This window comes from Toxorhynchites rutilus, chromosome 2 (genome assembly GCF_029784135.1).
Source record: "Toxorhynchites rutilus septentrionalis strain SRP chromosome 2, ASM2978413v1, whole genome shotgun sequence".
Lineage (NCBI taxonomy): Eukaryota > Metazoa > Arthropoda > Insecta > Diptera > Culicidae > Toxorhynchites > Toxorhynchites rutilus.
The window spans coordinates 117562782-117584454 of NC_073745.1; the positions used below are offsets into that span (position 1 = coordinate 117562782).

Sequence of the window (21673 nt, forward strand, 5' to 3'; positions counted from 1 at the left end):
GATGATATATGAAGCCGAAACCCGAAGTAATATAAAAACCAAAGCAGAAACGGAAGCCGCCACAGTCTGCTTGAAGAAGCTTGGAAATCCCTAAAATGTATTGTTTAATTAAGCATATTATTAAATTCGCTTGTAGACATTAGAAAAAATAAGAAAAATACAAATTCATTAATGGGAAACGAGGTTTCCTGCCAAATAATGTATTTAAATTTTTCTCTTACTTATGTTAAGCCAATTTTACACATTTTGAATGCAGCTTCAGAGTTCAACTCGATTTTTATTGTGCTTTAGCAAAGCGCTCGGAAATATCTTTCCAGTTAACAACATCCCAAATCGCATCCACGTAATTTGGGCGCAAGTTTTTGTATTGCAAATAGTAGGCGTGTTCCCAAACGTCGACGCCAAACAGTGGGACCAAACCTGCAATTCATAAAATAGTTAGTACCGAACATATGTACACATTTCCGGACTCATCCTGCCTGTGGTGGCTTCAAGTGGATCCTGATTCGGGCAGGACGCAATTTGGAGAGTTTTAGACTTCTTGTTGTATCCAAGCCAGGCCCAGCCCGAACCCTGAACGGCAACAGCGGCAGCTTTCATCTCCTTTTTGAAGTTATCGATTCCATGCAAATCTCGGTCGAGAGCCTTCTTGAGTTCCGCCGAAGGGTCGGAACGGTCCGGGGACAGATTTTTCCAGAAAATAGAATGGTTGATATGGCCACCACCGTTAAACTTGATGGCACCGCCCAACTGGATTATTTTCGAAGCATCATTCTTGGCCACGGCATCCTTCAGTTGTTCCTCCGCGGCATTCAAATTTGTAACGTATGCGTTGTGATGCTTCTGGTGGTGAAGCTGGAAATGCAGTGCAAAACTAATACAGACATCAACCATTAATGATATTTTGTGGTCTCAAACCTCCATTATCTCACGACAAATGACCGGTTCCAGAGCACCGAAATCGTATGGCAGATCTGGCAGTGTATGTTTGTTGCGGCATCCCAGAACGGCCGGAACATTCCTGTAAAGTAGAAAAAAAACCAAAATTCCACAATCAATTGCTAGATTCTATAAATAATTACAACACAGAGTGCACAAGTTTTACATAACAGCGATTATTTATCAGTGCAAGTTCAAGGATGATGGACAGTCAATTATAAACAGTGATAATGCTCACCGGGCAGTTCCCGCAAGAGCGCAACGAATGGCCAACATTATTGCTGTCGGTTCGCAAGAATCCTGTAACTGCAATTATTGATTAGATTAATATGTAGACGACGAGAAAATTGAAAAATCTGCAAATTGAATTGTTTCGTACCGTTTACCGGTATGTCAATTGAATGTCTGAAAAAAACTGGTTCTTTTTATGGCTGCGTTCTTATGTTCTATGCTGTGTATTTCAGCTGTCAGTTTTAATGTAACACGGTGAAAAATTTTATCACAAAATGAAAACCAGTTTCTTATAACTTCGATAAACGTAAACGATCGCTGAGACATCTGGATTTTGTTTTTGAACTCAGAAAATGATGATAATGTAATATTAGGCTGTCAAAAAAGTCCTGCGGTTTTTTTTTTGGATTATCATTTGTTCATAAAATTAGTTACAATCATCTGTTTTAGGTCAAATATGCGCCGTTTTGTTCGATGACTTGTTCCCAACGAGATGCCAACTTCATAATACCCCTGTTATAGAAGCTCGCTTCCTTATTGGTAAAAAACTCGGATAGCCAATTTTCACAGGCCTCTTTTGTGACTTCTGACTACCTATCTCGTTCGCCATGGACAAAAACAGGTGGTAGTCACTTGGTGCAAGGTCCGGACTATACGACGGATACAAAAGAACCTCCCATCCGAGCTCCCGGAGCTTCTGGCGCGTCACCAAAGAAGTGTGTGGCCTGGCGTTGTCCTAATGGAAGACAATGCGGCCTCTGTTTATCAAAGATGGCCTCTTCTTCATGAGTGCTGCCTTCAAGCGGTCCAATTGTTGGCAGTACAGGTCCGAATTGAGCGTTTGGTCATAGGGAAGCAGCTCATAATAGATTATTCCTTGACAATCCCACCAAACACACAGCAGAACCTTCCTGGTCGTTAATGAGGGCTTGGCCAACGTCTGAGCCGCTTCAGCGGGCTTCGACCACGACCGCTTGCGCTTCACATTGTCGTAATTGACCCACATTTCATCGCCAGTCACCATTCGCTTCAGAAACGGGTCGATTTTGTTGCGATTCAGAAGCGATTCACAAACACACTGAAAGATTTATTCACTCATTTCTTGTGTTGAATATAAGAAAGAGTAGGAAAGGGAGATTGTCAACAAGGAAAGAAAAGAGTCGATGTCCATTGGCGATCTAACGTACAAATCTACACCTAGGCGGCGCTGCGGTGAAAGTGATGATGGTTTTAAATTTTGCCATGTGAGCTTATGGAAGTTTTGTAGTTCTTTCCGTGAATCACAATGTTATAGTCATGAAAGATTATTTGATTGCGATTAGTTTGTAAGAAATTTAATTCTGCGCAATTTTATATATAACATGTTATTTTCTTACCTCTTTCAGTAGTGAAAATTATATAAATTTTGACAATGATTGAATCAAAATAGAAAATTCGAGAGTACAATCTTTAATGATTATAACATTGTAATTTATGGAAAGAACTACAAACCATCCATAAACTCACATTGCAAAATTTAAACCCATCATCACTTTCACCGCAGCGCCGCCTAGGTGTTTATTTGTACGTTAGATCGCCAATCTCTCTTTATTCCAGGCGGCGAATGACGTGAGATAGCAAAATTTATCGCTTTATTGTGGAAGCAACCTAACTTTTCAGCTCCTATTTGATACCCAAATCGATAACATATGAGGACACGACTCCAAATCTCACCTAGTGATAAACTGTAGTCACGTCATTTGCCTGTAGGAATACCGTGGCTCGAGCCATCTCACGCTTTTCTTCGGAGAATCAAAGGATTCATCACCAGATTCGAAGACGTCAAAACGATGAGAGAGCAACAAATCTCATCCAGGTTAAGAACCGGCCACTGCAACATGTCTCACAACTTCAACATAGGACCCTTTCATCCCCTTTGTGACTTGTGCGAGGTTCGCAATTCAGTCGAATACAGCGTCTGTATTTGCTCAAAGTACGAGAACCTCCGGAACTTACACAGCAACAGCGGGAGCATTCGTGATGTGCTTGGCGACGACCCTTCACGAACTGCTGCACTGCTCTGCTTTTTGAAAGATGCCGTTATGTTTTTTTTTTAAATTTAAACAAAAAAATAGGAAGTGGGTTATATCTATGGTATAACCGCAATGGTGACGTAGGACTATCGTTGATTTAGTGATCATTTGTTTGAAGTTTAATCTGAATTCATTCATTCTGAATGAATGAATAAATGAATATTTGGGGGACTTATATTGGATACGAAAATATCCTACTGATGGGGAAGAATAATCTTCAGAAGCTTTCCTGCTAATTGCACTTGATTGAATTTTTTTTTAGTTGCATCACCTGTTTCATAAAGATACCTTGAAACCTTCTCACTGTAACCCAATGTAAATCGATAATAAACGACATTCCTATTCTGACCACCAACAAGTATTCACGTGTATTTCTTCATATTAACCACCTCCAACGATACTACATCTGTGCTCATGCGGGTTCTTCTCCGTATTTACACATTTTATGAAAAATAATCCCCTTAATTCCGCGCGGCGAATGAGGTGAGATGGCTCAAGTCACTGCATTCCCGTAGGCGAATGGCGTGACTATAGTTTGTCACTAGATGAGATTTGAAGTCGTGTCCTCATATGTTATCGACTTGGTTATTGAAAAGAAGTTGAAAAGTAAGGTAACTTCCACAATGGAGCGAGAAACTTTGCTATCTCACGTCACTCGCCGCGTGGAATAAGGGGGAATATATACGGCAATTTTTTGGCGTAGGACTACGTCTTCTCTTTCTATACTGGGGTATAAGTTTAAAGTTTCGAAAACGAGAGCGTTACGCCGGAAAAATAAGATTTTGAGCGTTAATACCTTCTAACTGTAGGAGTTATTCTCATTCGACCTTTGTGTCTGAACTCACTAGTAAGAGAAAGGTGATAAACAAAGACTGTATATACCTGTATATAACCTTTGTATCAGTGATCGATGAGTAAAGAGAATAAAGTCAAGCGTTCATTAGTTTGACGACAGCCAACTTGAACAGTCGCGTTTTATATTTAATCCCCGAAAACCGAAATCTCAAACTAACCAACTGAACGAAATGATATAACCACTTCATTCCAAAGATAAAATGTCTACGCGTCATATGCTTGTTACTTTTTGCCCCATAAACTTGTTCCAATAGCTCAACAATTGCTTTGAAAGCAAGCTATTAAATCACAAAAATCTGCATATAAGCGGATGCCAGCTCGGTAATCCATTCATTCTTTGTGTGGACACCGACTGGACAACCTCGTTGCTGGACGAAGTGGACGACGAGGGATCGAGTGCCTTTCTCAAGTCAATGAGGCTGGAAGTGTAGTGCAGGAGAAGGGTAAAGTTTTTCAAGGCCCTTTCTCAAGGCTAGAGACGAATGAACTGAAAAAGTTTAAAGTCTCTATAATACAAAACCTAACCTAACCGTAATGCATTCAGTTTCTCTTTTGCTTTCGCATGGAGTGGTTATAAGAGCGAAGGAATATTCGCATACGTTTGCGCAATCGGCTAGCTGTTCAAGTGATACAATGCGCGATGATAGTGGAACAGTGTCGACGTCTGATGGCGACTTTCAATTTGCGGCCATAATTTGGATCCCAAACTCGATACTGTAATCTCCAGCTGTAAGGCACGCCGCCATTTTTTGATCCCAACATCTCAAACGTCAAAAGTATTCGTTTTCTTCAAAACAGCGATCCGCGTTGACGGCATTGAGCTTCGTTTACTAGTTCAGGGGAGCGTCAAAGAATAGCTGATTTTCAGTCGGAATGAACACGTTTTCAAAATTAAAATTATGAATGAAAATTAGCTTTTCATATCAAATTAGTGTTCCATTTTTCATTATATTATTTAATTATCTTCAAACATAATTTTTGTATTAGATCTTTTCACTATCTGTAAATAAAAGTGTTTTTCATTCAAATAGAATGCTAATTTGATACGGAGTAGTTAATTTTCATTCATAATTGAGGAGGTCAGAAGGAAAGGGTGTAAATGCTTAGAGTGAATCAAAACAATAACAAACTAGCTTTACAGTTCTCCAGTCTCACAGACAGGGGTGGCAAGAGATTTTATTCGCACAACATAGACAACACAAATAAAAACAAGAAATTATAACTTAATTTTTTACAGTGTTTTATATATCATATAATTTTTATTATGATTTATTGATATCGATATCAAGTCTTCAGTTTCAAAAACTGTGATTTTGAAAGTTCATAAAATATATAACTTGATATGTAACAACAATAGGGAAGATTTCATAGCATTTGGAGCGAAATTGTTATTGTGTTATGTGTTATTATATAGAAAGCATTAGTCTGGAAATTTGTTCACTTAAAGTACTTAATAAATACATAAAATTTAATAAACATAAAAAATTTGTTCACTTAAAATACAAACAATAGAGAAATCAAAACAAATAAACAATTTACAAAATTAAATAGGTATGTTCTCTTGATTTTATTCGCAGCTCACGTTGCCACATTATTGCATATAATTCGCGTTAGCTTTCATAATAGGGTTTGTTTATCAGTTCTTCACTTTGAAACGTCTTCACAAAATTGAATATTTTCGTAATAAATAAAATGGAAATAAAATAAATCGAAATGAAGGGATGTATTTACATTTGGCAACCCTGCTCCCACATACGTCCAGTCATAAATTATGTCATCACAACATACAAACATATGTAAAAGATAAGCGGAGAAGCAAAATATCATCGGCGTGAAGTGTTTTCGTTTGCACGCCGGCCATGCGCCAGAGCCTCGCTCACTGCACGTCGGCTTGGTGTGAACCTGTTGTGAACACATGGGTAAGAACATACACGATCAATCGTAAGCGTCACACGCCTCGCCCAAGTCACGCCGACGCCCCGCTTCAATGAGAAACGGCCTAAAGCCGGGTTCAGACGGTGCGAGTAAGCATACGAGTCGGTCTGGTCAGTTACTGCAGTGCAGCTACTCGCACCATGTGAACACATCATGCCAGTTAGTGTCATGTGTAATCCGGCGTGCGAGCTACTTCAAAGTTTTTTGAATTTACTCGCACTCGCATCCCTTAAACAGAATTTAGCGCTCGAATCAGGGATGCCAAACGTAAAGAAATGTCTCTATTTTTAAGATATTTGAAAATATGCGAAGATATTTATAGACTTGAAAATTATTGGTTTTCATTTTGAGATAGTTTTCTTGAGAATCTCTAATATAGAATCATTACCAGGCACAATTTTCATTCAAAATTCTCTCACAACTTGCAAAAAAAGTATTGTTCTAAGAAACAGAATACATATTCGATTTAAAAAAGTACATTTTCTTTATTTTAATTTTTGACGCGTATATATTCCACCTGCAAATCTACTATCATTTTCATTTCACAAATTGGTACACGAAGCTGCTGGCAAGGCGAAATAAATAAAAATTTTAAAAATCTTTTAGACTGTCATTTATAGCATCACATACTTCCGGAATTATCTTAGCTATGGATGCTTTCGAGATTCTAAAAAATATTGACAACAATCTGAACGATATTCCAAAAGAAAGGTACATCAATGTCGTTTTTTTTTTATTTCACTCATGCAGGTATAGCGTTGTATTGTTGGACCAATTAAATCCAACAGTGTTTCCACTTATTCAGGTGTTTTCTCAACACTGCTCTGTACTCTAGAGGATCATCATCGATGAGTTCCTTCAATATTGTATTTGTTGCTCCCTTTCCTTGCATCGAATTCCTGGCCCAAATCCTATTGCCTTTTTGCTTTTTCGGATAGTACCTTCAGTTCGAAGAAATTCAGCACAAAGTATTTTTATACACGGTCAGCGTGTATTTCGCGATAAAATTGTATTATGATAAATGCAACTAAAAACCTGATACGAAAACTGCCAATAGAGAAGTCGATTTTGGAACAATCATCCGTCAAATTCGGACCTGATTGCTGTTTCTGACTATTTAATGGACAGTTGAAAAATCATCTGGCATCCCTGGTATGCCAATGCTGTAGTATCTAGTTTATCGTCAGCAGCTCACACTGTGTGAACGGACAAGGTGAGTCAACCAATTGTCAAGCGAGTTCACCGGCCCAGTAGCTGCTCACTGTCAAGTCAGCTACTAGCAACGTATAAATGGGCCTTAACAGTTTAAACATTTCTTTGAATTCAAACAATTTAAATTTGATTTCTCAAAAATTTGTTTAGTTAGTAAAAAATTAATGAGTCGTGAGTATATATATCAGTACATGCTTCCTACTTTATCTTTCCCGTTCTTGAATACTTTTTTAATTGATAAAAAATAATCTATGCATGTAAAATTGTTCTGTTCGTTTTTGTGAACTTCAAAAACGCGAAAAGTACGGCACATATAGAGTTTACAACACCCCATCTTTAAGAATTCCAGATGGAATAAGTAAACTTATGAAATAAAGCTGAAGTGTATTCTATGTGATAGCAACACATTTCTTTGTAAGTGTTTAAATAATCGTGAACTAAAATTGTATCTGAAAATGATTTTAAATCCATTTATTTTCATACGATTTATATTCCGATGCGGATTGTTCAACTGTATATTGCACGTTTCCCTGTTGGCAAATCAGATAGCCTTTATATCTTTGAAGATAATAGAACAACAAAGTATTACAAGTATTCCAAAATTAAACTCACTTGAAACATACACTTTGTTTTGCACTCATCCCTCTGCCATAAAACCTCAATGTGACACAGGGTACAGCTAGTAAAATTTGAAACAAAATAAATAGAATTAAAATTTAATTTATGCGCAATTCAGTTATTTCTTCAATTATTGTGATAAAATAAAGAAAAATGTCCACGTGGACAATATTATTAATCGAACGAATACTATGCAACCAATAATCGAAGCGAACGAATAATTTACGTCGATTAATCGATTCAAACCCAGACAAGAAAAAAAACGTACGGCCGCCAATCATTATCTTTGATGCTCAATTCGCGTTGACGGCATTGAGCTTCGTTTACGAGTTTAGGGGTGCGTAAAAGATAATAATCGATTTTAAGGCGGAATGAACACTTTCTTGATTCAACATGGCTTTCTAGCAAATGAGAAATTTAAGTCTAACTCATTATTTCTCTCAGTGTGACGATAAATCGATTAATCGATTATTTTGGGCGATTAATCGTATCGAATAACAAACTGCTGAAACGATTAGCGGATGAACGATTAATTTCAAAAATCGGGGATCACTAGTGGTATGCATTTGAATCTACACTGAGAGAAATAATTAGTAAATATAACGAATTTTTAGGTAAATACTACCAATCTATAGTCATTTTTGACCGTACTAATAAACACATATGTCAAGCAGAACCATGATTCGGAAGCCCAATATCGGCTACATTTTCTCGCCGAAAATGCACGTATCAGAATTATATCCTTATTATATCTCCGTATTGCCTTATGGGAACAATGAAAATGGTTAATACGCGCTTTTCTCACCAGTTTTCAGATATGACAATATCCAAGCTTACTAATGTTATCGAGTAAAATATACTAATCTCTGGTAGGGATGCGGGTTTGTTGACAATATGTACAAAAAATTTGTACATTCTACTAATTTTGCATTACCAAATGTATTTGGTAGTTTTCGACCGAGGATTTTTCTAAGTGTAAGGGTGCTCATACACTGTTTGACCGAAGCCAAATATTTGACTCTTTTTGACAGATAAAATTTGGTCAACGTGTACTGATCAAATATATTCTACACAAAACACGACAAGCAAATATTCAATTATTGGATGCCTAAAATATTTTTTCAGTCTGTTCTTCGAACCTGTCGGTACATGGTTAGGTTACCTTGGATATTTCAGTTGATTTTTTTCCATTTTCGGTGTTTGATATTGTTTACTACTGTTTAAAATTGAAGAGTGGCAAACAAAATAGTGTTTGTACCAATATCAAATCAAACCTTATCTGTCAAAAAATATCAAATATTTGACCTCCGGGCAAACAGTGTACGGCCACCTTAACTGCTGTCAAAACGTTTTTTTATTCACTCAGTTTCGCACTCAGTGTCGCACAGGGTCTAACAATTGCGGAAGAGAATTGGGTGGGAATGTTGGATCGCTTTCATCGAGAAATTCAAGAGCGATCAAAATCGTGTAAAGAAGTATCCGAACTTTTTGAAGCAATTCAAGCTCGACACATTTTATCAGCATCTAACAGTGAACTGAAATTCTGCTCTGGAAAATTTCTATGACGTAGTATCGGAAAGCGAGCATTTATTGTGATACCAAAATCTCATCGCTTGCTAAAATTAAACAGGGCGATGCCAATTGTTGAACTTTGTTACAGTTCATCGTGAATTGAGACGTCTAAGAAACATTGCCAAATATCTAAAGGAGCTTAACACGATGAGCCCGTGTCGGTTTCTAGGGACTGACGATGAGTTTTTCGTTAAAAAAACGTTGATGGGACTGACAGTTAAAAATAAGGAAATATAAAGCAAACAAATTTGTTTTCGGGTGTTTTACAATATGGGATTACTTTCTTGTTGGATTTCTGCCTATTTTCTTTTTATACAATAATTCTTCTTGGAAGCAGGGGTCGACACTGATATTATGCCAATGCTCTTGATGTGAGCTAAATGGAAAGTATAGCATAGCATAGCATAGCTGTTAGTAACCGTTTGCGTTTTGTGACATCTTGTGAAAGAAGTTTCGCAAAATTGAAATTAATTGAAATTTTTTTTGCGCACGTCTCAATGGATTGGCTCTGTTGTCAGTTTTGTCGAATTTGCTGATTGATTTCTTGTTCTAATATGAAATAAACAGGTTTTCTGGTTCAGCATATTTAACTTTTAATTAAAAAACAATTTATAAAAATATGGCGGGTCGGCGGTGGACTCGGATTGCTTCATCTTGGCGGCTTGGGCCGCCTCGATTCCTTATCCTCACTAAATGGGGACTTATTTTATATTTTTCCCGCGCCACATTATTTCTAGCCTAACACACGTTTCCTATGTGGTTGTTTCTGTTGCAGTTGTTTACTGCTGCGATTTATTCCGGTCACTGGATGCTTTTAGCTAGATGTCCAATTAGAAGCAAATCACTGTATATTTAATCTGTGCATGATGTTTGGCTTTTAAACGTAGCCAGTCTATAAAAAAAACACTTTTAAAACTGTTGACACCTGTAAATCAAGGAGCCTTGTTGTAAATAAACTTTTCTAAAAGTGAATGTTTTGATTTGGGTATTCAAGTTTCCACCTAAAGTAATGGAATTTCAACTGGAAACTGATTTGACGCTATTGTGTCGAATCTGCATGCGGAATACTACGAATGGCGAGGCGGAGAATATGTATACGAGCAAAAGTTCCGATATACCCTCACTTCACAGTATGCTCAGGGCGATATGTGCACCTGTGTTCACCAGCGATGATATCCATGACCAGAAAGCTAAGGAATCGTTTGGAATGTCCGTGCTGGTATGTCCATCGTGCAAAGCAAAAGTTGTGGAGGCCTATAAACTGCACGAATTGTGCGTTGAATCCGACCGTAAATTTTGGGAGATGATCATGGTGCAGCAAGAACTTCAAGATGAAAACGATCCACTCCTGGTGGAAAGTATAAGCCAAGAGGAACAAACCAAACCGGAAGAGAGCACTTCTATTGCAAGTTCCGATTCAGCAAAAGAAGTAGAAAGCGGGAATGCCTCGGATGGAAACGTACCGATTGTAAATAGTGACGAAACGATCACAGATTTAGATTCTGTGACGATTCCCCACGGACGCGGTAAGATACCGCGTGATGCCACCAGGAGAACGTGTGACCTTTGTTCAAAAGTTTGCCAATCAGTGGCAACATTGAAAAAACACATGAGAAACAATCATCTGTCCCAAGTTCATCAGTGTGATGAATGTGATGATGTGTTCTTCAGTTTAGCGCAACTGGAAGATCATAAACTGTTTCATAAGACTGGTCAGGCATACGCTTGTGAAGTTTGTGGAAAGAGGTTCAAAACCATACCTGGTTTACGGAATCACGCCCGGACCCATATAAATTATGCTCCACACAAGTGTGACCAATGTGAATCAAGCTTCACAAATAGAAACTCTTTAGTCCAGCATCTCAAGCGGCATACAGGCGTGAAGCCTTATCCCTGCGAGCAATGTCCGCTGCGTTTCGTTACTAAGGGTGGTCTTAAGTCACACATGTATACTCACACAAAAGAAAAAAGATTCGTTTGTGACATTTGCGGATCACGGTTCGCCATGCCGGATTCGTTGGTAAGACATACCAATATTCACACAGGTAAGTATTTAATGAGGTGATGCGGAATATAGAGTTTGTTAGTTTTATTGTTAATTTCTATTACTTATATTTTAGGTGAACGGCCGTTTGAGTGTACACATTGTGGTTTGAAGTAAGTATAATTATTACAATCATTATTTATTCTATCATAATCCATCGTTAACATTGGATATATCTTAAGAGTCCAGTTCTTGATAGGGAATGAAGTTGGAATTCTCTTGTTTGTACAAAACGAAATTCTTCAATTTTCAGATTTTATTGGCCCAACCATTTGAAACGCCACATACGCACCCACACTGGGGAGAAACCCTATAAATGTGCCTATTGCGATCGAGCCTACGCACAGTCCAATGATCTCGCGAAACACACCCGCTCTCACGTTGGTGACCATATATTTAAATGTGATCGCTGCGAGTCTTCCTTCCGGTTGTTGACTGAATTACGAAATCATTATAAGGTTCATTATGAAGGAAAGAGTAGACAGGAGATTGGCGAGACTGATGCAGAAAACGGCAAAGATAGTGGTTTCCGTTTCACGATCGTTTCCGTGCTGAATAGAAGATACGAATTGGCGAAACAACAGGATGAGGAAGGAGATGAAAAGGATAAGAGTAACGAATAGAAGCATAAGCGTTAGTGTGTCTGGATGATATTTCTCATTGGATTTGAGTTTCTAAATGAAAAATATCGTGTTCCAATTATTCCGTTTCAGATGTATAGAAGAAGGTATATATTAGGCTGGGGGAAAGAAATCTATTATCTTCTGGGTAGCTGGCTTCAATGATCAATATCTCGCGTAGTATCGATCATACAATTTCAAGCTTATGCTCGTTGTCACTACACCCATACCTCGCTTTACGGCTTAGATACGTTCCATGAAACTTGGCCGCAAAGCGAAAAGCCGTATAAGGAATCAATTATTCTAATACAAATTCATACAAATGCAATCGGATCGGTTCCAAATTTGTTTAATATGTAACATAGTTTATCATTCAAAAAGCTTTTTATCTTTCTACTTCATTTAAATCAAAAATATCTACAAACAATAATCTGTAAACAAAAATACAATGTTACATAAAATATGTGTATGTATATTATAGTTCCAATGAAATAGCCATCTCGAAATTTCGAACAGGATTTTCCTAAAAATGTTGATTCTTACGAAAAACTATCATATGCAAAATATCAGTTCAATCGCAAACTCTTACTTAAACTTTGACGGCTGTGCGACACAAGTGAATGAAGTCCAATTCAGCAGATATTTTGCATATGTTATTCTTTCGAGGGTATCAACATTTTTAAGAAGGTTTCGTTTGCAAATTCGAGATGGTCATTTTCATTCTAATATAAACCTACCTAGATATATCGACATCGAATAAAGTAATTTATTTTGGCCGTTATAGTGGAACATTTTAGACTGTAAATCGAAAACGTGCTTCAACTGAATAGGGCCGTCGTAGCGAAATTCCGTATAAAGAGCGGCCGTATAGCGAGGTATGGGTGTACTCAGTTGTGAGTTACAGAGTGTTAACAATGGAAGCCAACGAAGAGAATATCCGGTACCTTTAACATTTTTTTCTTTTATAAAGACGAAGATGCAAGCCAGTCCGTAAATGGCTTTTATGGTGCCGATACTGTAACAGTAAAATACGTGCAATTTTATATTTTAATTTTCCTTTTAATTTTTTCATTTTTTTTTAGTGCAATAAATTAAATTTAGATCTCTACTGTCAACAAATGAACCGTTTGAAGCTAGCGATTGACCAGAAATGTTCAGAATTGGCCAACAGGAGAGGTGTTGTGTTCCATCAGGACAACGCAAGGCCACACAATTTCTAGAGCTTGATTGGGATGTTTCAATGCATCCACCATATAGTTCGGACTTAACACCAAGCGATTACCACTTTTATCTCGCATTGTGAAATTTCCAAAGTAATAAGAAATTGGGATCAAGAGAAGATTTAAACAATCTAGAGTTTTTCATCAATAATTACCAAGACTTCTATGAGAGAGGCATTATGAAACTACCTTTTTACAACAAAACAGTGCATATCGGACAATCCGAAGCATATTTAAAAAAAAATAATTTCACGCAAAAATAATGGATTACTTTTTCCCAAACCTAATATATTACAAAAATGTTATTTCTTCTTCTTCTTTCTTTGTTTTTAAGAGGCTTTAAACTTTGCAGTTCATTCGCCTCTAATGTTATTTCAATACATGATTAATATTTAAGGCTGATTTTATATATCATTTCACTATATGGGGTAATTATATGACTAAACTGCCACTGTCAAACGTTTTTATTGGTTTTATACATATTTATCTAATATCACTTTCACGTGTTCTTCTTCTTTTCTTTGTTTACGGATACATTAACCCTTTGCGTTTGTATTCAATTTTTAAACGGGTGTCGTACTGGTCGTAATTTATTTTGCTTGGAAGGGTATGTATCCCTGAATGTATCAAATAAGACTAAAAATAAGAATTAAATATAAAATATTAGTTAAGTTCAATAAGATTGGTTTATTACTTGTAAATTTTAGATATATATATATATATATATATATATATATATATATATATATATATATATATATATATATATATATATATATATATATATATATATATATATATATATATATATATATATTTGCTAAACAATGTGTTTTAATGTATTTTTATATAAAAAACTGACCTGGTAAATTTCGTTCGTGGATTTCTAATAATACCTTCAAACATTCACGTTTTTTTTTACTAAACGAACGTCCACGGGTCTAATCGCAGAACTGTTCATTGATTGATCTTCAAATTGACCCTTCACAATTTATTTTTAATGAAAAAATCCTAGTACTGTTCTGTCTCAAATTCCGAACACTTAAGCTTTGTTGGCTATTACAAAGTGTCTCATTACTCAAAATAGTACTTTTTCGCGAAATTTATGTGATTTTCGCATACAAAAGAGCCTTTCCTTTCATTTGTCCACTATAGAATTGATTTACAAATACATATTCTTGGTGAAAAACTAAAAATTTATTTGATTACATTCGTCTCAAATTACGAACAGCAATAATTCATCTTTTTTTTAAACATAACCTTTGAGCTACTAGACCGATTCAGATGATCGATATATAAAATTAAAGCCAATGAGCTATTCTACTTTACTATTCTATTATTTACTATACTCTCAAAACTTTGGATTTTGGGCTTCGAAACATGATTCAAATTCCGAATTTTCCAACGCAAATATTTTATCGCTGTTTTTGACAGTCACTTTTTTTTTGCAAATGCTCATTATTATAAATTATAAGCAGTATCGATACCTGTAAATGATGTTAAAATGAAGTCTATACCACAAAGAATGTCAGGGTTTTTATTATTAAATTATTTATAACATTAAAGTTCAGTAAATTTACATCGAAAAATGAAGTGTTCGGAATTTGAGATAAAACGGCACTACTATCAAAACTCGTCATTATAATATCAAATTATTTTCGGACCCAATTCTCGTTCAAGATTTTTCAATCACTTGCCTTCTTTAAGATTATTCTAAGCAAATGTTGGTTACAACTATCATCCAGGTGATCCCACGTGAAGTCTAATTTCGAGTTACTTTTTGGAGCACTTTTATACTAATAGGAGAGTTTCTTCGTTTTTTTTCAAAAATTAATGCTTTATTCTGCAAACAATGGTTACAAATTTAAAATCCAAAGTATTGCCCATCGCTAGTCACAACTTTTTCCCATCTTTCTGGCAATTCTCGGATCGCTTTGCGGAAATAATCGGCCGGTTTGTCGGCTAACCACGAATCGATTCAATTGTTGACTTCATCAAAATTGGAGAAGTGCTGGTCAATCAGGCCATGTTGCATCGATCGAAAAAGGGTAGTAATCGGACGGAGCAATGTCTGGAGAATACGGTGGGTGGGATAGGACCTCCCATTTCAGCGCTTCCAAGTATGTTTTGACCGGTTTCATGCGACATGCGACCAAGCATTGTGGTGCTGCAAAATAACTTTATCGTGTCTTTGCTCTTATTGTGGCCGTTTTTTCTTCAGTGCACGGCTCAAACGCATCAATTGTCGTCAGTAGAGGTACCCCGTAATGGTTTCATTGACATCAATTCATAACATCCAAAAAGTCAAGGCATGATTTATTGAATACGGGCTTCAGATTCCGGACTGGTCAGCTTGTTTATCAGATCAAAACTCTATCAAGAACTTATGAGGAGTGATCGTACGAATAGTAGTAGCAGATTACAAGGAGTATGACTGCTTTGAAGAGCTTTAACGAGCAGTATCCACTTCGTAGAACGAGATACACACTACGCGCGGCATGGTCAAAACCACCCCGAATAGGTTATTTGAACTGATTTAGAACTAAAGATGACCTACCAATTAAAAACTTATTGTAATTTATGTGAAATTGACGTTAATTTTGTAAAGGAGTGAGAGTTTTTCCATCTGGTTCTATAGTTATGAAACATTGGAATTTTTGTTTTTTGAATGTTTCGCGCCTGAGCACAACAATAAAGTTCAAATGACCAGTCTTTTAAATAAAGACGGTTGTTATATCCTACATTATATACTACAATTCAACCGACTTCTTAGATATCTCTGGAAACTCAGAAAAAATGAGTGGTTCTGTAGTTGTGAAACGCAGTGTATCTGAAAATTCATAGAAAATAGTTTAAGTTAGGGTCTGAACAACGTACTTCTAATAGGTAAATAATGCCAAGAAAAATTTTCATACAAATTTTAGAAATTTAAAACTGCCTTAGTGCCGACTAATCTGATAGAGTATAGTTGGCCTCATACAAACTAATGTCTAATGATTTCATATAAATGCATGATGTTGATGTTCTAGCTCACGGACTTTGAAACTGAGTTGCCAGATTTGCAAGCGTAAATTTGCAGACATTTCGTTTTTGTTAGTCTTTTTTTGCGATGGCAATTGGCGATCTAACGTACAAATCTACACCTAGGCGGCGCTGCGGTGAAAGTGATGATGGTTTTAAATTTTGCCATGTGAGCTTATGGAAGGTTTGTAGTTCTTTCCATAAATTACAATGTTATAATCATAAAAGATTATTTGATTGGGATGAGTTTTTAAGAAATTTAATTCTGCGCATTTTTATATATAACATGTCATTTTCTTATCTCTTTCAGTAGTGAAAATTGTATAAATATTGACAATGGTTGAATCAAAGACGGAAATTCGAGAGCACCATCAAAAACAAGTAGAAAAATGCATGGTTCTTGCATGTGAGAACTACCTTGGAAAGTCCGGAAGTAAAACATACGTGATTTGTTTTTCAATTTTAGGTTACCTTATCATCATTTCCTTAGTTCAAAAACAGAATCCAGATGTCTCACCGATCGTTTACGTTTTGCGTTAGATCGCCAATTGAATGTTATAAACATTAGAAATTATAGGAAGCATAAATGAAAGTATTTGGTTTGGAAAACTGATACTTTTAATAGCGAAATACGATACTTTTTGCAATACAAATGAATAAAAAGGAAAGGAAAGGGGTGTTAGTGTCTTGATCGATTTTCTCTTCATCAACTTTTTCTTTCGTGAAAAACTCAGCTGTTTGGAATGTGTTTGCAGCTTATGATCAATAGTTATGTTATGATCAAAAGAGAGTCGATTGAGAGAAACTCGAAACTGTTACATACACCCCTTTCCTTCTGAGCTCCTCATTTTATTCATTGAATAAAAACATTGGCTTGTAGATAATATAACTTGCATATATTTTCGCAAAGTAATAAGTTTTACTAGGAATGTCGGAAAGTTTAGAGGAAATAGGTTAAGTTGGGTTAGAAGTACGTGCTTCAAGTAATAAAATAATGCCAAGTAGAAATTTTTATTCAATATAAAATTGTTTTTGGGCCTTCTAATCTGATGGAGAATAGATTGGATCCCAAACTCGAATGTCGCCACTAGGCATCGCGGACATTACAAATACAGTGTAAACAATACACTCTGAACTACTTCTACCCATATTCTCGAGAGAAAAGGGTTGATTTAATACAGCGTTTTTTTCCGTGATGCAATTTTATGTGGGACACCCTTTAGAATACATGATAGGGGAGAGGAGGGTACATTCGGACACTTCGTTTTCTTTGATTTTTAACATTAACAACCAAGGTGAATCCTGAGTTCATCTCATCAAAGTATAATATAATTGTGTTAGAGGTGTGCATTGATGCGATTACGAATGCTTTATTTGAAGTTTTTAAAATTGCCTTTTTGTCCGAATGTGTCCCATGCGTGGTGTAGTTTCGAGCAGCCTTGGGACACTTTCGGCCAAGGAAAAAAGCTAGCTGGCTTAATGAAAAGTTTTGTGTTTATCAACAATTTCTTCCGTTTCTTCTTATTCCCAGCATTTTCTGTATTCTTTTGTTTATCAGTATTTGTATGAGCGTAATCTGTTTGCTATGGAAAGTCAGGCAAAATTCGTGATTTTCTCGTCTTCCGTCCTCGTGTGTTGGTTTTCTGCGGTGAAGTTCTTGGATAGAGGCGAATGAACTGCAAAGCTAGAATATTACTCGGAGTAAATGAGGCATTATAAGCCGGTACAACTATACCTGCAAGGTCGTGTATAGAAATAGTTTTCTCAGGATCGTTCTGGGAAACTGAAAGCTTTTGCTTGAAAGTACCCATAACTGAAATATCCAGCGGCTGTAAGCGATGTTTGCAATGAGGTAGAAAGGATACATGAATTGTTTCATTTTCTCGGCAATATTTAATTTTTTCTAAAGTGCAATGGCTTTTGTGATCATCGAGCAATAGCAAAATTGGTTCGTCTACGCTGCTTTTTGCTACCTTTTTCAAATGTTCCAGAACATTGAGAAACAGTTTTCCCGTCATCCAAACGCTAGTTAGACAAATGGCAAAGCCAATGGACCCAGTTGTACCACCTGTGACCATATATTCAATGAAAACTTTCCATTCGAAACTAGTTCGATAGCTCTTTCCATCTCATCTTCGTTGATGTTGGCTCTATGGGTTTTCTTTTTGTTGTTCCGAACCATCAGTATCAGACTAAATTGATATTTGTTAATAAACAACAATCAAACACAAATTTGATGAGGCATTAAACAGGGTCCGAATGTGCCCCGTGAACAATGTTCGTATATGCCCCACCACCATCCGAAGACAAATCATAATTTTATCTGATAAATAGATATTTGTTTCCTCGTTGTATACCTTTCAATAAAAAAAAGTAAAGAGCGTAATTTTCTCACCGAACGAATTGCTCTCTGGGCTCCCTCGAAACTGGCTGCTCGTTTTTTGACGTAGGACTACGTCTTTCGTTTCTATACTGGGGTGTGAGTTCAAAGTTTCGAAAACGAAATCGTTACGCTGGAGAACGAGATTTCGAGCGTTAATAGCTCCTAAACAACTGAATGAAATGGTATGAAAACACTTCATTCGAAAGATAAAATGTCTACGCGTTATATGCATGTTACTTTTTTTATCCAAAAACTAGTTTCAATAGCCCTAAAATTGCTTTCAAAACAGGCTATTGAAATCACACCAATCGGTATATAAGCGAGTGCCGCACGGAAATCCACTCAGTTATGATTGCGCAACGATGGAGGTACGATCGCTGGAATGGATGGATGTTTCCCTAACACAGACATCAAAACCATGGAGCCTGTGAAAATCGGCATAAGAAATTAGACGCAACTTTTGTACTTTTTTTGGAACTTTTGTACTCGTTTGCATTATTGCAAATTGGAATGTTTTCCTAACACAGACTTGAAAACCATGAAGCCTGGGGAAATTGACATGGCAAAATAGATGCAAGCAGACGTGGCCCTCAACGTGTTAATCAATTCTTAGAATAAGGGTTATATTTTAAATTAATAATTCACTGTTTGTTAGATTTTTACACGGGTTTTGAAATTTACGCGGTTTATTTTTACGCGGATTTTGGAATTTACGCGGAGGTTTTAAGTGGAACTTAATCGGTTTTTTACGCGGCACGTACCGTTTTGAATCATATTTCGGACAACATCATATTTCGGACACTTTGTTCTAATATCTTGAAATTCTTAATGCACTGATAATATAACTATAAAATTAATATCACAATTGCTTCTTTAGAGTAATTCCTTGGTTTCACTATCATTTCACATGAGAACTACATTTGAATTATAACATAATCGGCAAAAATGTAACAACACTACTCATTATCGTTTGTGTTTGACGTTTGCTTCGCGTGAGCACGTAGAATTTACCCGTTCATAAATATTTAAATTTCTCCCGTGTTTCATCAGGTCTCATCATCGTTAACAGTTTACTGTGATTGCTTGGTAAGTGTTTCGCAGTTGATTATATAATATAATCAAGTGTAATGTAATTTTCGTCCAAAAAATTACAAAAAAAAAAATGTCCGAAATTTGAATTCAATCTGTCCGAAATTTGATTTAGTGTCCGAAGTTTGATTCTTATTCGCTTCATTTGAAAAGCATTTTATTCGATGATTTTTTTTTATGTTTTCAATCAAATAGGTACCAAAGTAGAATGCTTAAAAGCATATTGAACTAATTTATCGAAAATATCAACCAAATAATACCTGTGCATAAAGCTTAGATCTGTTTTCTGCACCATATGCCTTAAGTGTACGAAATATGATTCAGAACGGTATCTCCAATATAAAAAAAAAACGACTCCAGTGTATTTTTTTTTTAAATTAAGGATTATTTACCATTTCCATCCAGGTACAGGTCGGAATCGATTATATATAATCGCAATTTCACTTTCAACATTAATTTTCGAATCCAATACATAATCGAATCACAAAAAAAGCTATTTTTCTATTAATGTTTGACATTCATACATTAATGAAAAAATTGTTTTCTTGAGATTCGATTATGTATAGGATTTGAAAATAATTGTTGAACAAAAATGGTCGACTATATATAATCGAGTCCGACCTGTACATCATATTCGCGTGACCTTGTTTCTCGTAAATGTTCTCGAATTTCGCTGTGTTATAATACTTTTCTTTTATCTCCGGTTAAATGTCGCATTCGGGTAATTCTTACGTTCGGATAAATGGAATTCGGTGAATGTCTTTCGGGTAGCTGTCGTTCGGTTAAATCTGACACAATCGTTACTATACAGTTGCCCAGTAAGGTCAACTCCCACTTTTTTCAACTTCACGAGTTTCACATTTTCATCCAAACATTTATGCTCACTAATTTTTGGATTGGAATAATCAGTTATCTTAAAGTACTCATACACTGTTTGACCGAAGCCAAATATTTGACTCTCTTTGACAGATAAAGTTTGAGCAACGTGTTCTGATCAAATATATTCGACACAAAACACGGCAAGCAAATATTCAGTCATTGGATGCGTAAAATATTTTTTCAGTCTGTTCTTCGATCCTGTCGGTTCATGGATAGGGTACTTTTGTACTGGTTTGCGTTTTCGCAAATTGGAATGTTCCCTAACACAGATTTCAAAAACATGGAGCCTGGGGAAATTGGGATCGCTTGCATTTTTTCAAACCGGAATGTGTTTTCCCAATACAGATTCCGAAACCAAGAAGTTGGGAAAATCGGCATTGCAGATTATATATCTGCAATACTTTTATAACGGATGTTAAATAAAAAATAAGAATTTTTTCAATCACATATAAAAAAAATTTTTTTTTTTAATCGATTTCAGTATTTTTTATTAATAACATAATGTATTTTCTTCAAAAAAATGTCAGTGAATGTTTGAGTAAGAGCCGTGGTTCGACGCAACTTTGTCGCGATGCTCTCACAAGAACGTTGTACGGCACTTACGTCCATTTTCCGGATACAATTCGGGATTCTTGTAGTCAGTTGCTTCGTGTCCTTGGCCCTCCAATTGTTTTTATACACTAGGGCACTGAGTGAGCCAAAGAAATCCTTTATTGGGCGGCACTGGGGAAAGTTTGTTGGGTTACGATCTTTCGGCACGAACGGTATCTTTTTCTCCTCAAGATACGCCAGCGTCTTCTTGTGCCACCGTGAACTTTTTTCCTTGCTGGAAATGCGTTTCGTAGAACCGTACACTGCGTTCGCGGAGCACGTGCTGTTTCGACGCCACCTTTGCTTTGACTAAATTCCAACTAGCAAAACCAAACACGCCTACTGTTTCTAGGGAGCCCAAAGAGCAATTTTCTTGGAGAAAGAAAATTTTA

General features: G+C 36.3%; 2 protein-coding genes across 3 annotated transcripts in view; one reads left to right on the top strand and one right to left on the bottom strand.

Annotated features, from left to right (window-relative positions):
- Positions 1-164: 164 nt before the first annotated feature.
- Positions 165-1387, bottom strand: LOC129767547 (superoxide dismutase [Mn], mitochondrial). Its single transcript, XM_055768558.1, has 5 exons — positions 1319-1387; positions 1178-1245; positions 919-1021; positions 480-855; positions 165-420 (listed from the first exon to the last, which is right to left on the bottom strand). The coding sequence occupies exons 2-5, from the start codon at positions 1213-1215 to the stop codon at positions 278-280; spliced, it is 660 nt and encodes a 219-aa protein (XP_055624533.1). The 5' UTR covers positions 1216-1245; positions 1319-1387; the 3' UTR covers positions 165-277.
- An 8990-nt stretch (positions 1388-10377) lies between these two features.
- The window catches only part of LOC129771966 (sodium/potassium/calcium exchanger 3-like), a 56895-nt gene continuing 45599 nt past the window's right edge, over positions 10378-21673 (top strand). For both annotated transcript variants that reach the window (XM_055776140.1, XM_055776141.1), the window contains exons 1-3: positions 10378-11479; positions 11555-11591; positions 11732-12090. In XM_055776140.1, the coding sequence (XP_055632115.1) occupies positions 10444-11479; positions 11555-11591; positions 11732-12090 (1432 nt within the window). In that variant the 5' untranslated portion in view covers positions 10378-10443. The remainder of the gene's footprint in view (positions 11480-11554; positions 11592-11731; positions 12091-21673) is intronic.